General features: G+C 40.9%; 1 protein-coding gene across 6 annotated transcripts in view; it reads right to left on the bottom strand.

Moving 5' to 3' along the window:
- The window catches only part of Galk (N-acetylgalactosamine kinase), a 28,505-nt gene that overhangs the window by 5,501 nt on the left and 8,712 nt on the right, over positions 1 to 14,292 (bottom strand). For all 6 annotated transcript variants that reach the window (XM_076430026.1, XM_076430022.1, XM_076430025.1 and 3 more), the window contains 6 exons: positions 12,880 to 13,087; positions 7,369 to 7,477; positions 7,024 to 7,181; positions 4,348 to 4,488; positions 4,003 to 4,117; positions 493 to 697 (listed from right to left, as the gene is read on the bottom strand). In XM_076430026.1, coding sequence (XP_076286141.1) covers positions 493 to 697; positions 4,003 to 4,117; positions 4,348 to 4,488; positions 7,024 to 7,181; positions 7,369 to 7,477; positions 12,880 to 13,087 — 936 coding nt within the window. The remainder of the gene's footprint in view (positions 1 to 492; positions 698 to 4,002; positions 4,118 to 4,347; positions 4,489 to 7,023; positions 7,182 to 7,368; positions 7,478 to 12,879; positions 13,088 to 14,292) is intronic.

The raw sequence follows: 14,292 nt of genomic DNA, 5'->3' as shown, positions 1-14,292 counted from the left end.
GTTTGTGTCGAATGCAACATAAAATCATGAAACTTTTCTTTTCTTCTGAATATTTCTCAGGAGGCTAGTTTGTACAGCAACGTTTATAGAGCAGCTCGGAGCAGGTAAAGGGGGTCAAGCAGGAAGCCAACAAACAAATTCGTCCGTGTTCCTGAAGTTTGTCTCCCCGTTAAATCATTCCAGGAACTCGTCGAGAACGGACTGCGTAACGCGTTGGTTCTTCAACGTCCCAGATACCCGGCGTCCTCGGTGAGTCAAGAATTCCTCGAGCTAGCCCAAAGCCGGCAAACTGATTTTCACTCTGACAGAAACGCGGAACGAGAACGGAGAGAGAAACAAGGAGACTGTGTGAACAGTCACGACAGCTTAAACTCGTCGGAATTAATCCCATTCAGATCTGATTCTTTAGAAATAGACTCACAAACGAAAAATCAATTCTAGCCATTGCATTTAAAAGATGAAAGGGTGCGCCATTTGGTCGGTGAGACTTACCCAGCTCCTGTGAGCCTAGCACCAAGAGCACCACAGCTCATTGCATTGTCGACGAGTGCATCGACGCTGTGATGGCTGCACTCGTACAATTTGTACAGACTGTTATGGCTTCCGGACATCAGGCTACCTAGCTGCTCGAGCTTCTCCTTTTCCATCAGCGTGCTGTCCTCGCTTACACAGCGGAAAGCTGCTACTCGGCCTGCCTCTGAAAAAGACGACCATACAACCCTCTTAGAAAAGCTCATCCTCGGAAATAAAAATATTTCGAAAAGCAACGATCCCATTTAATACTTCGTAGATACAGCGAGTGTAAAAAGTATTCGTACGCCCTTTAAAATAGCATAACTTTTTTATAATTGTAGCAAACGACCCGATTTTGTATAATCAAATAAAAGCATTGGATTACGAAATTATATGCAAAAAAGATCTTCCAAAAATTATCATTTTCAAGGTTACATGCAAAAATAAAAAAGGAATTTTTTAAACTTTCCTATTTGGGCCCTTAATAAAAATTTAAAATATAATTTAAAAAATCAGGTCGCGATTGGTACGATTATAAAAAAGTTATTCCATTTTAAAGGGCGTATGAACACTTTTTACACCCACTGTAGTTTCAATAAATATCTACTGCGAAATGAAAAATATTATGAGTCGCTATCTTGAAAGAATACAATTTCGTATTTTAAACGCTTCCTTTTGCCCTCATTTTTTAAAATTATCTCTTGATCGTCCCAGCTCCCAAACTGCTTTGGCTCACAGCCACCATCTTGAAAGTTTCTCTGCTGAAAGTTCGCAAGTATAATTCCGTGTACAATTTTCAGGCTATTAAAATGGACTGCCATGCGAAATGATTTGTAATAACTGAGGCGGAAGTTCTCTCAGCCACTTTCTACCCTTAATAATTTTAATATGTAAAGTAATTTCAGATAACTATTCACCATTTTATTTTATCTATTCGGTTTTACATTCAGAAAATACGAAGTCTGCTCGATAGTATCGTATAGGTGGTCGATAGTATTCGCAAAGGTGATTTTTCGTCGATGCGGAGAGATGCCTTTCAACCGACTGAAATTTAATGAACGCAGCAATAACCGATGGACGGGATAGAGCACGCGCGTGTGCATTCATAATCGAATGTGTGCACAGGGCATTTGGGAACGCTACAGGCCGAGTAACCGAGGCTGTTCAAGGTATAAACCTCTCCTGTCAATTTTACTTCTGTCGAGTGATTTAGAGATCACAGGGCAACAATTAATACATCAACGAGTCGTGATCACGGTAAACATACCTCGACTATGATTCTTGAATATTGCATGTACCACAAGAGGAAATTAAAATAAAATAAATTAAAATAAAGACGAAGAGGAAAACTACGAGAAATATTTTCCTTCAATTGGAACTGTGCGGACGGCAAGCAAACACTCGGGAACTGTGTTTCCTCGGAAAGAGATTGCTCTTTTAAGGGGTCTTCTTATTAACGAAATGTACTTTGCTTCAGAATATTCGTGGTTAAAAATTGTGACCGAAGGAAAATGGAATCGAGTGGTTTCAGATTGAAAATCTGTAGATTTTTAGATTTTAAATATTATAATTAAGTGGCTCCCCAAATTACAAACATGTTTCTGTGTGCGGGAATGTGCTAATTAATATCGTGAATAATTGAGGTCCACAATCTGGCAGTAACTGAAGGGATTAAAAATCGGCGCATGATTCTCGAAACTTGAGTCTATAATCGTGCCATCGATAACGAAACAATGAGAAAGGACCATTAATATGAGTGGAGCTGTATCGTCCTCGCGTGCACAGGTCGTTTAGGAAAATGCAGCGACGGTGTCGCTTCTACGTTCATGTTAAATGCATGAAATTGAACCGTTCTAAGTAGTTTAAGAAGCCTGCTGCTATTTCTGCCAGAATGATGCGGCAGTAACAATTCCGAACGCTATGCGCTAAGAAATTTCCTCGAATTCCCCGATAGAAATTAATTTCGAGCTCGTCCAGTTTCCACGGAATTGTTTTCAGTATACCGACCGTCGGGAATCTTCTTAATTGAAATCAGGGATCCGAGCCCAGTTCGGTTGTCTGCCGCTGCGGAGAGAAAGACAATGGAACCTTTGACGGGTCTTTCGCGCGATTTCCGTTGCGTTTCCGCAGCAATAAATTATTGCGGCGGGTCAGAATATAGCGCTGAGGGCGGACAGCGACCGCAATCGATAAACTGCTCACGCGAGAATTCATTGTTTCGCGAAGGAAACACGCGCAAATTATTAATAAGGAACTTTGTACCTTCAATATTGAGTTAACTAGACAATCGAGCGGCGACCGCGGCTTCCAGCGAGCTCTCAAATATTGGATCAGCAATCGTTATATCGTGAAACAATTGTTAAACCGTACGTCCTAATTCTTCGGTGCGATTCGCTTCGAAGACCACCGGGAAATTCAAACATTCGGATTCCGCGATTTAGATATTCAAGTTTCCCGCGCGACGTGATCATGGTAGCCGCATGCTCGAAATTCAAATACAGTCAAGCCTGTTTTTGTGCGGTCTTTTTCTATGCGATTTTTTTGTGCGATTTTTTTTTTGCGGTACTAGATGGGAGTTGTTGCTCGCTCGTTTCGCGAGTAGGGTTAGTGGTACGCATTTTATTTGGTGTGTAAATAAATTGTAATCGGAATTAACTAACTGACGAATGTTTATAATGTCGATAATGCAAACAGACGTCGATAATGTAAATTTCTATTGAAATATTGATTCAAAGCTGCGACGTTCGTTTGTTTTGTTGTCCATCCACCGCACAAAAACAGGTTTGACCGTATTTAGATTCGTCGATTAAGAAATTTGAATACACCGAACGAAACGGGCTTCTCAAAGCTGAATATGAAATTCAGAAACGACGTTTGGTGCCACTCCCCATGTATGTTAACTACGAGCTTCCACCGTCCGATCGATTCCGATAAATTCCAAGATTATTAGATTGAAATTTCTCGCATCTCCTCGAAGCCGGAATGAAATGCAAAAATTCCGTTCCCATTGATCGGTTCCGAATAATAGTGCATCGACGAAACAAATTAATTGAGAGCTGATCAGCTGGTTTTTGAGATATCTTTAGACGTCTCCGCAAGGCTGTTTGCATTCTCGCGCATAAATCACGGGCATGTCGATCAGAAATTTCCGGTGGACGCATGAATTAGAGATTTTTTCGCTCGGTTCAATGAGCATTACACTCTGCTCCGTCAGTGGTGCTATATTTCTCCGTCGACAAAGCGGTCTAATGCTCAGGATCCTTTCATTATTCAAACAGAGTCCGACGGACTGCCTTCTTTGTAAGTAACATCGGCGTTTGCATACATGAATTATTCCCGCGAGAATGCCGGCGAAATCGGGCGGAACACCGTCGAGAAAAATGGCGGCATAAGTAACCGATGTTCGGCGGCAGCGTTTTCTCGAATTGATAAATATGAGAGCAACCTTTTACCTGTTGTTCGGTTAATTTTTTAGTAATATCCTGTTACCTTGGTAGACGTGCAGGGCGCGTTGTTTCAGCTTGAAAGGCTGCGACTCGCTGAAGGATCCAAGCCGAGAGATCTCCTTCAGCTTCTCGATCGTTGTTCCCAGCCCATCGCAGATCTAAACAGATAATTTAAATTATTTTAAGTTTCCTTTAAAATTCTCTAAGGAAACATAATTTTGTACGATGTAGAAGGGTGTCGATGAATGGAAAAGATGTAAATAAACGATACGTTCGAGCGATATCGTGATTTCATTTTTTCCTCGATGATCGACGACGAGGTTCTCCCCGAAAAAGTATATCACTACACGAGCACTATTATTATTAATGTTGTACGTCGAGTGCATACCTCGATTAGGGTGTATGGCTCCTCGTGGAGGTCCGAGGTTACCACAGGAACCATTTCGTCGACGGTGATACCGAGTGCCTCTTGGACATCGATTAATCTCTGCACGTGCTCCCAGTTCTTGCCTCTTTTCTTCGCTATCATCTGGAAACGAGGGAATAGAGGCTGGTGAACCGTGTCGTTCGATAGCCCATGGAATATTCATTGGTTTCTGGTCATCATTCTGACCCCTCAAATTATAATCCCGAGAGAAACCACCAAGTTACGTCGCTGGGAATGAAATTAGTAATTACTACACTGCTGATATCTATGCAAAATAAATATTTTCTTCGTCACTTACAAGATGCAAGAACCAAATAAAAATGTCTCCCTATCTTTACCAATCGTAATAAATTAAAAATAGCATATGGATGTCCTTAAATCGTCTTAATGTATTTACTGTTATAAGTTACAACCATCCATTTCTGTCATTAATGCATGAAATCCGCAGTCTAGTAATCACCATCAAAAAATTGAGAAACAGCTGTGGATCGCTAAAAACTATTAAATGCTAGCAACTAAGTAATATGTTAATATACAAGCTGGAAATGTCAAAACACCGAAGACGACTCCTCGCCTCGAAACGAATGAAGACGTCAGAGTAAAGTTATTCTGCGTTCAAGTTTCAGTATTTAATGTCTTCGCGGGAACTTTCGCGCCGAAGTGTTTGCTGCTATCATTTTATAATAATTTCGCGACGAAGTCGTCTCCCATTTCGGTTGGCCCGCGAGCTCCGTCGAGTTTTAATTACTTCAAAAACTGAGCTCCGTTCCGCGGAAAGCATCCTTTGCTTCGTTCGGACGATTTTGATCCTTGTACCTTCGTTGTTTGCTCGGCGGAGCGCATCGATCAAAGTCAGCGGTACAACAACCATAAAACTTAATCGAAAAGCAATCTCATTAGTCCCTTTGAAACTCTTAATCTTGTTGACGCTTCGAACCAATAATAATCGGACCGAATTAATGTGCTCGAGCGACGCCATTCTTGTCATCTGGCTTCTTCGTTACGTTGAAATATTTCTGGCCGAACTAAGAGGATTCTCGTTCCATTATTTGCTTTCTGTATTGCTTCGTATAATTTATTAAAATTCTTGAAACCTTGGATATATGCATTTTATTTTTAAATCCGGACAAGCAGTTCTATCTCCTATTTCTGAGAAAAGCGTTGAAAAGTGTTCAAAACGTACAGTGCTGCGAATAATTATAAACTCAACCATATTTTTATGTTTTTCATAGTACTGAAGCAAAAATTGACGGAACCGTTCACGCGTTTTTATATTCTAATACAAAACAAAAGTGAGCAAACAAAAAATAATAGTTCTGTTCCTTGGAAATCTGGAAGAAATGGCATTTGTTCTCAAAATTGTGGTTTAAACTGTGAACAAGTGTAGACTCATTATTAATTTCAATATCTTTCATTTAGTATTTAGTACATTTTCCTTTATATTTTATTACATTTAAGAGCCGCGGTCAGGAACACTACTAAATAACTTATTTAAGATGTCACTTGTCACAGCTCAAATCTCCTTGTTTTGAAACATTCAGCTACTACATTGCACGAAGAAGAGATAGCAAGGAACTTTTAACATAGAAGATGTACTACCTCATCACAAATGTAGTAAAACTCTTTTCTTTTGGACTCTTGGAAATAATAACGAAAAAATACAGGAAATAAGTGTGAGTTTATAATTATTCACAGCACTGTAAAAAGTACTTGAAACAAAGATACGCGAGAAGCCTGTCTAAAGTTTCATTTAATTAATTTTATTCTGAAATCGTATTCTACCAGTTTACTGTATCACGCCCGTTCAACTTCTTGTGCGAATTAACACAGCACAAGAAGTTTCATCTCGACTTATCAAGCCTTTTGAATTCACTGCGTTTCTGCAGCGCTAGTTGACTCGCCCAAAAACAGTGTTGAAGCTTCTGTATTAGTCAGAGAGATCTCATCTCTTGACATTGTTGCAACTTCATTTAACTACAGAGGCCACGCCGTTGTCTAGCAAACCGCGTGTCATTAAAAGTTCGCGCTGAAATGATAGTGCAATTTAAACTTCAATCGGACAATGCGTGACCATGTATCTTCATATTTGGAAAGATAAATAAATTTGGACACGGTATTCAAACTTAATAAACATTATTTCTATCACACTATTTAAATGAAATTCTTCCCGTCACATTTTTAGTTTAAGCTTTCAACTGCAGGGAAGAACGGTCCACATTTGTTCCAAATTTAAAAAGCTTGTGACATTTCCTTCTCCTGTTCTCGTTAAAACGTGAAATATAATTCAGAATTATACCGGTTCCAACAGTTTCTCCGTGCTAAGTAAATCGTCAGGGATGCTACAAATTGAATAGGAAAACATATTCAAGGTTTCCGTAGGAATTTTAGCACTTTACCCACCGGAATCTTTTCAATGGCCGAGCTTTTGAATAATAATTTCAAAAGATGTTCTTACATTATGTTAATTCTGCTTTTCTTTCAATTATGAACGAAATTGGTGTCGTTTTGAAACAATTTTATCACTGAGAACAAAACGAGATGCTATTAGCAAGGGCTAGAAGAAGAAATTTAAAGGAATCGTCTCGCTGTTTCCTAGCGATTCAGCCGGATATTTAATTACAAATCGAGGAACATTACCTGGGCAGCCAGTCTGCACTCCGCAACCCTTAAATTGAAATCCGTGGTGGCAGCTTTGTTGTGACAGGCCTGGCTGTGCGCTATTACAAACACTGCGGTTTCGGGTAGAGTGACATTCGTTGCACGCAGCGGGTTAAATTCGATCAGCATCGCGGAACCTACGCGCACAGTCGCAAGTTTTAAATAAATTATTCAAACTTCAACAAACCACCGGTAGTGGCCGACATCGTACTACGTCGAATACTATTGCATTCGTTTTATTTTACTGTTCAAAATTACTTGTGGTCATTTTCAAATCTTCCTGCAAGTCTCGAAGAATGTGTTTGAAGGAAAGATTCTAATTACCAGCTTTCCCCAGAAATGCTATGGCCTGGTCCATTCCACCACCCTGGGTGCCTATGTACCTTTCAGCTCTGGCACTGAGGTCGGCCAGTTCACGTTTCGACAGTTGGCGCTGCAACACCAATTGATTATTTATTATTACCTAATAGAAAATATTTTTTCGTAGAGCCTACAATCATTGTACACCCTATTCGTGGCTCGTACAATTTTTTCACGGCTCCTACGAACATTTTATAGATCCTACAATTGATTCATGGGTCCTCAAAATCATTTTGTAGGTTCCACCATTTTTTATATACGCCCTAAACCGTATTCGTAGGCCTTGCAATTTTTCACAGCCTCTACGAACATGTTATAGATCCTACAATTTTTTCATAGGTCCTCAAAATCATTTTGTAGGTTCCACAATTTTTTATATACGCCCTACACCCTATTCGTAGCTCGTACAATTTTTTCACAGCCCTTACGAACATGTTATAGATTCTACAATTTTTGCATGGGTCCTCAAAATCATTTTGTAGGTTCGACAATTTTTTATATACAAGTCTTGCAATTTTTTCGCAGGCTCTACGATCACGCCGTGAACTCTGGAATATTTCAAAGTCTACAAACGGTGCACTGGTGGTGGCAATCATTAAAACGACCCCGCGCGAAGGTATTAAAAAACTTTCGACTCGCCTCAATGGCATCGTTCATGCCAACTGTATCGAAACTGGAAGCACTCGTTCCCGTGAACGAAACGTTTGTCCGTAAGCGAGCCCGTTAATTGCGAAAGCGCGACACGGAGGGTTGAGAATGCTCTAACTGGAACAGCAAACTCCCCTATTCTTGGTGAGTTTCTCCTGTACGTCGAATCGCTAATTAAATTTGTTCGCGAGCTGTAAGTAGAATTTCATATCGACGCAAAACAATTAAATTATTATTTATCGTTATATATTTGCGAGATAATCTTTAACATTTATCGCGACAAGCTAGAAAATCGTCGTCCTCGAATGATTTTTTCCACGAGCTATACGTGTCACGAGTGTTTGTCGTCGCCGTGTATCAGTGGCTAGGACGAACAATCAATCAGCTTTCGGAGCTAATGGCTCTCTGAACTTTTCGAGCGTCCGCCGTGGAGATACCTTCTCGAGTGACGTCAGAAATCCCAGCAGGGGCTGCTCGACGGAAGTCCCCTCGGCGAACCTTTTACCAGCGAAGCCGGGAAACAATATCCTTTCCATTCGAAACACACAGACAAAGAGTGACATCTTGGTGTTCGTAGGCCCTGGGCACTCTTCGGTACCACTCAACATTGTCTTCATCGCCTCAACATAACGCTAAACTGTTCTGCGAGCTTCTTCAGACTTAAATCCACCTTTCCATGGCCAAACTACTTTCTTCTGAGCTCCATCATTTTTTCCCAGGCTTCCAAACCTCTTTCTAGGCTCCACAACCTTTTCTGCAGGGTTCGCAATGTTTTTGGAAACTCCACAATTTTTGTCAACACCCTACAATTTTTTTCCAAGCTCCTCCATCGTCTTTTTAAGGTCTACTCCTTTCTCCTAGGTTTCAAAATTGTTTTGCAAGGTTTGCAACGTTTGTGGATATTCCACAATTCTTGTTAACACCCTACAACTTTTTCTAGGCTGTATAATTTTTTTCTGTGCTGTACAATTTTTCCCAGAGCTCCTCAATTGCCTTTGTAGGGTGGTCCACGATTTGTTCCTCTTCAATTCAAGGCTCTAATATTTCGTAGATTATACAGTTCCTCTCGCACATTCCTGTACTTTGCGAGTGATCCCTACAAGACAGAAAAAGATGCAAATATCCTGCACGACGTTAGGGGATGATTTCGCAGTCGATGCATTCTCTATGCGAAAGTCGTTGTGACTCAATTTCCATGTTTCTTCGAGGAGCATGGTCAATGGACAGGAAGGCATCAGAAATTCCCTCGATACCTCGGGAACTCTGGTAGCATAATCTCGGCGGTCTCTATCTCTCTCTCTTATGCGACTCCGTTAAAAGCGACAGCTAGCGAACTTTCCATATCCATCTTCGCTTGAGAGAATGGAGACACGTGAAAAGGCTGAAACTGGATTTTATTTATTTCGACGAAGGACTTAGGATGAACATTCATATGCTGGAATATCTTGACGAAATTTTGTACTCTTATCTTCCACACAACTGTTCACTACCTCCCAGAAAATTTTTGGGCTGCTCTTTACCTTACCGGACTTAAAATTTGTGCCTTTCTCCTATAAATTATGATGTATTCGGCATGTAATCCAGTAGATTTGAACGAGGAGAGCCTAGAAATCGAAGTTTCGACCCTGTAGGATCAATGGTTCAGGAGTTATGCTTGCTTAAAGTTGAGCAATCTGCAGTGTTTTTGACAGGTAAGGGCGCCATATTGGTTTGTAGTAACGACCGCGAGCCGCTTACCGAGCAGAACCGCCGTCATATTTGTTTACAGTGGCGGTAATTGAAAAATGTACAACTTTAAACAAGTATAACTCCTGAACCATTGATCCTACAGGATCGAAACTTGGATCTACTGAATCTACTGAATTACATACCAAATACATCATAATTTACAGGAGAAAGGCACAAATTTCGAGTCCGGTAAAGTAAAGTTTACCCTATCTTTTCCTTCTAGGATTCGTTTGGAAGATATGAATCTCATAAAATTGAAAATGAAATTTTAACGCCCCCGTAAATCCTCGGTGTCGACTGGAAAATTGTGCTTCAAGGGTAAGCGTTGAGTACCCTTCCCTTCTGATCTACTGATCTACGCACCAGAAAATCTGACGCGAAAGTAATAAGGGTAAACGTGTTTACCTGGAATAGAACGTGTACAAAATACACCGTGCCACGATCAACGATACGCCATCAGGTACAGTCAACATACGAAAGCGGCTGACTAAAAATATGATCAGTATGTAACGAAGTTTGACTTGAAAAGTTACCGAAGAAAGGAAAATCCAGCGACTATACATTGTTGCACGAGAGTGTTATAAAAACTTGCGGAGGAATTTTCACGTGAACGCTTCAGCTTGCGGAGACTTCAATTTTGCGTTGATCTCCTTCGAGTATGGCGTGCTCATAAATTCTGCGAATATTTTTCATTACACGGAGCCACGCGCGGTAACGGAAACCTCTCAAGAAACATTAATTAAAAGATAAATGCAAGCAAACACTGTACAATATTACAATATTTATACAGATTCACATTTCTGTAACGAAATTCTATCTTCGCGTTCATTTTATTTCGGTAAAGAATCCGGTAAAGTAAAGTTCACCCAACTTTTGTTAGAAATAAAAAATGAATTACTCGCAGAAGGTATTGTTTAGTTTCAAATCCCCCCCCCCCCCTAGCATAAACGACTGTACCTCCGCCAATTTTCGGAATTTCCCAATGAAATTTTCAGAAGTTATTCGCAAAACTGTACACTTTTAAACAACAATCGCAATTCCCCAGCAGACAATAATCCGGACACGAAAAAATTGTAAACCACAACCTTGTCCTAATCGCACCGCCGCGCATTGTGCATAATCCTTTGAGCTCCTTCTTATGGGGGTAGGTATAATGTTCAGGATTCCTATTGTGCTGTGCATACAGGATTAAAGCTTACATTCTACAGGAGCTTCGACCTTGTACATCGCATATGGTACAGAGACGTTGGTAAAAACTATCAAAAGCAAGATCGAGATTGAGATAACTGAACTGGTAAATCGTAGATCCATCAAACTGTAGGAACTTGACAATTTTACCGTATTTCTACTGTGTATGTACAAAATGGCCGAAGAGGAAAGATATTTATTCGGCTATACCTGGAGAAATCCGTTCAAACAACTACGCAAACTGTAACAACTTTATTCAGATCAAGAAGTTCGAGGAATATTACTGCTGTCCCGCGGAGTTCCTCTGTAGTATCGCGATGAAAATCCACTTTTATCAGAATTGAACGTATCTAAGTTTGCCGTCGCGGAAAGCAATTCTTGACGGTAAAAATCGTCGTTCACCTTTCGCCCCGGTTATTCATCCTGAAGTTTCATAAGGTCGGTGTGATAACAGCGTGTCCGGGGGTACGTTTAATTAGTATTAATTTATGAGAAAGCGTTCGAGCCGGCGAAACTAAATTATAGAGAAGCCAGGCTCGTTAAGGACGGCCATGTTCCCCGTGGTAACACGCATAGTCAACATTTTGACTTTGTGCTTGACTGTCTGCATTGACTTTGCCAACATTGTTTGTGCACTAACATCTTCGCCACTTCGCGGAACAGTTAGGCGATAAGCTCCCGCTGTACAATCAAGTAGTATGATAATTAAGTGAATCTGGAGTGTGCAGTTTGTTTTTCTAGAAAACATGAAGAAAATCCATGTATTGGGTATGGGAATAAGTTACCGCCCCTTTTTGTTGAAAAGAAGCGTATAAACAATTCCCACTTACTACCACCTTAACCAACAAATTGATACCATATTCCTAGGGTAACAACCCTTCGCCGGCCACTCGTGCTGTTCGCGGCCCTGGCTCGTAACAAACAACGTGTACGAACTAACATCTAAGAATGGTATAATTCCGAGGGTCGACGGCTAAATTTCTTCCACCCTCCGTTGGTAGAAGTTTTGCCGGAGTAATACTTCCGGAGGCGAAAGTAAACAGATCGTTTACCGAGACCCACCAGAAACCGAGAAGTTAATTCCCTGGGGTTGCGGAAATTTTCCAGACATTTTTTAAAATGACATTAACGTCCGTATCGAGCGAAAATGAGATCAGGCGATCATTAGCTCCGCGGGCGAAATATCACGGGCACGCAGCGAGAAATGACGACAGGTGGCTTTAATTAACTGTAGTTATCGCATGATTAGCCACAGTTTCGGATCGTTTCAGTCTGGAAACATCGCAACGATGACGTACAACGTGATTAACGAACGAACCGTTTTACGCCATTGCACTTTTTCGCTGCGAGAACGTTTTCTGTTACGCGGACCGAGGTGATACCTGTTAACCTGTTTTATTATATGTTTTTTTTACTCTCTCGCTACACCTGACATTTAATATTTCACGTTCCGCAGCACTGTGCTCAGCGTAACGTGAGATCGAATTCTCTTTTTTATTTTTTAACGACCAGTACGTGTTGGATTCGTGAGAGCTTTTTAATATTGTTTGCAACGAGCTCGTCTCTCGCTTTTATTTTATTTTCGCGAATTATCAAACGCTGCCGAGAATTTGTTGAATTTTCATGTGTCAGGTAATTGACGTTCGATTCAATTAGGATCTACAAAAACATTTTCCACGTCAAATGTATGAAAAATTACAAAAACAAACGTTCGAGCTGTTTCGTTGAATAATTTTTATCATAAAAGAGCGCTTCGAAGAAGTGAAATGAAGAAATTCAACGAATTGCAGATGGAATGATTCTTTAACGTTAATATCGAAGATAGAGACAGCAGCAATTTTTAAAATTAATAGTACAAGTGGTCCAGACGAAATTGGAATAAAGAAAAATTACGAAAAGGTAGGAGCTCACCTGGCTGGCGCGCACAGTCAGAAGAACGGCGGCGGAGACGAGTGCGCTCGAGCTCGAGAGCCCTGAATTAGGAGGAATGTTTCCCCAAACTGCAGCCAGGATTCCCGACGGAACACCCTCCTCTGGGATCACCTCGAGGGCTCCTTTCACGCCGCAGAGGAAATATTTGTACCAGTCCGGGCCACCGCCGACGCCCTCGATGCATGCACTGTGGAAAATTATGAACTTAGCAATAAATCATGAAAACAGCGTGGAAGTTTGGTTAAATAAATTTCAATCTTGGCAGGTCCATTGAATCTTTTCAACTCCATGCTTCTCTAACGCATTTGCTAGGTCTCGCACAAACAAGAAATTTAAATTAGCTGTTCGAAAGACGAGAAATTAGATCAAGCCTCTGAAACATTGAACACGGCGAAGCAATCCAACTTTACTCGGCCATAACGAATATGGCAGCCCTTCCAGTGATATTTATTCGGTTCGTCAAGGTATCATGTTCATTCGAGCCAAGATCAAGAAAACGAATCTTCTCATCATGTTGATTCGAGCCAAGATCAAACGAACATCCGCGGTTGTACGTCACTGCGCGGAAGAACGAAGAGCCTGACTCTGCGTTTTAGTGTCATTCGTTACAGATGAGGTGAACATTATAAGATACCCGCGTTGGGGAACATTCTTTCGAGTATGTCCTTTTACGAGGACGTTTCCGAGTGCCATAGTCGCGAACGAACAGACTCGCCGCGTACAGAATTCCTCGATGATCGATCTGCATTAGATCAACATTCGGTTCGATCGTATTTGATTCTCTGTTTGCAACCGCAGTGTAATTTAATATCGCTGCGCTGATCTCCTACGTGAATTTCTGTGAACCAGTATTACAGATTTTGCAACTGATTACAGCAGTTGTGTGCGTCCGATGATTACTGTTGCGATGTATCATAAGCTGGGCTGCTGTATTCGATGAGCGACGGATGACAGAGGAACACTTTGCTTATCAAAGAAATCTTCCTTCCAGTTTCTGTAAATATTTTTCCTTGTTGTACAATACTGCGTAAAATTACTAAAGTAGAACGATATAGAAAACCTAAAGTAGAACTAACGAAAGAATGAAGCAAGAGATACATTTGAGACTCGAAATTGCAAGGAAGAATGAAAATGGAACAATTCAGTTCACGAGAGACTACAAGGGCACACAATCAAGCTAGCAAGAGACCGAATAAAACATAATTGGGTACATCTACCGCAAACATTTGAGAAACCGTGTCACGAGGCAAGTGAATTTGAGTCTGGAGCCCGGAAGAAAATAACAATGAAACAATTCGTAGCAGGTTAAAAGGGTCTAGCAATTCCGGCGAGTATAACGAGAGTATCGATTGCAGTCGCTTCGTTCTAACTTATCGTCGTAAGTGCAAACAG

This window comes from Lasioglossum baleicum, chromosome 9, assembly GCF_051020765.1.
Source record: "Lasioglossum baleicum chromosome 9, iyLasBale1, whole genome shotgun sequence".
Lineage (NCBI taxonomy): Eukaryota > Metazoa > Arthropoda > Insecta > Hymenoptera > Halictidae > Lasioglossum > Lasioglossum baleicum.
This window is presented reverse-complemented; position numbering and strand designations above follow the sequence as displayed.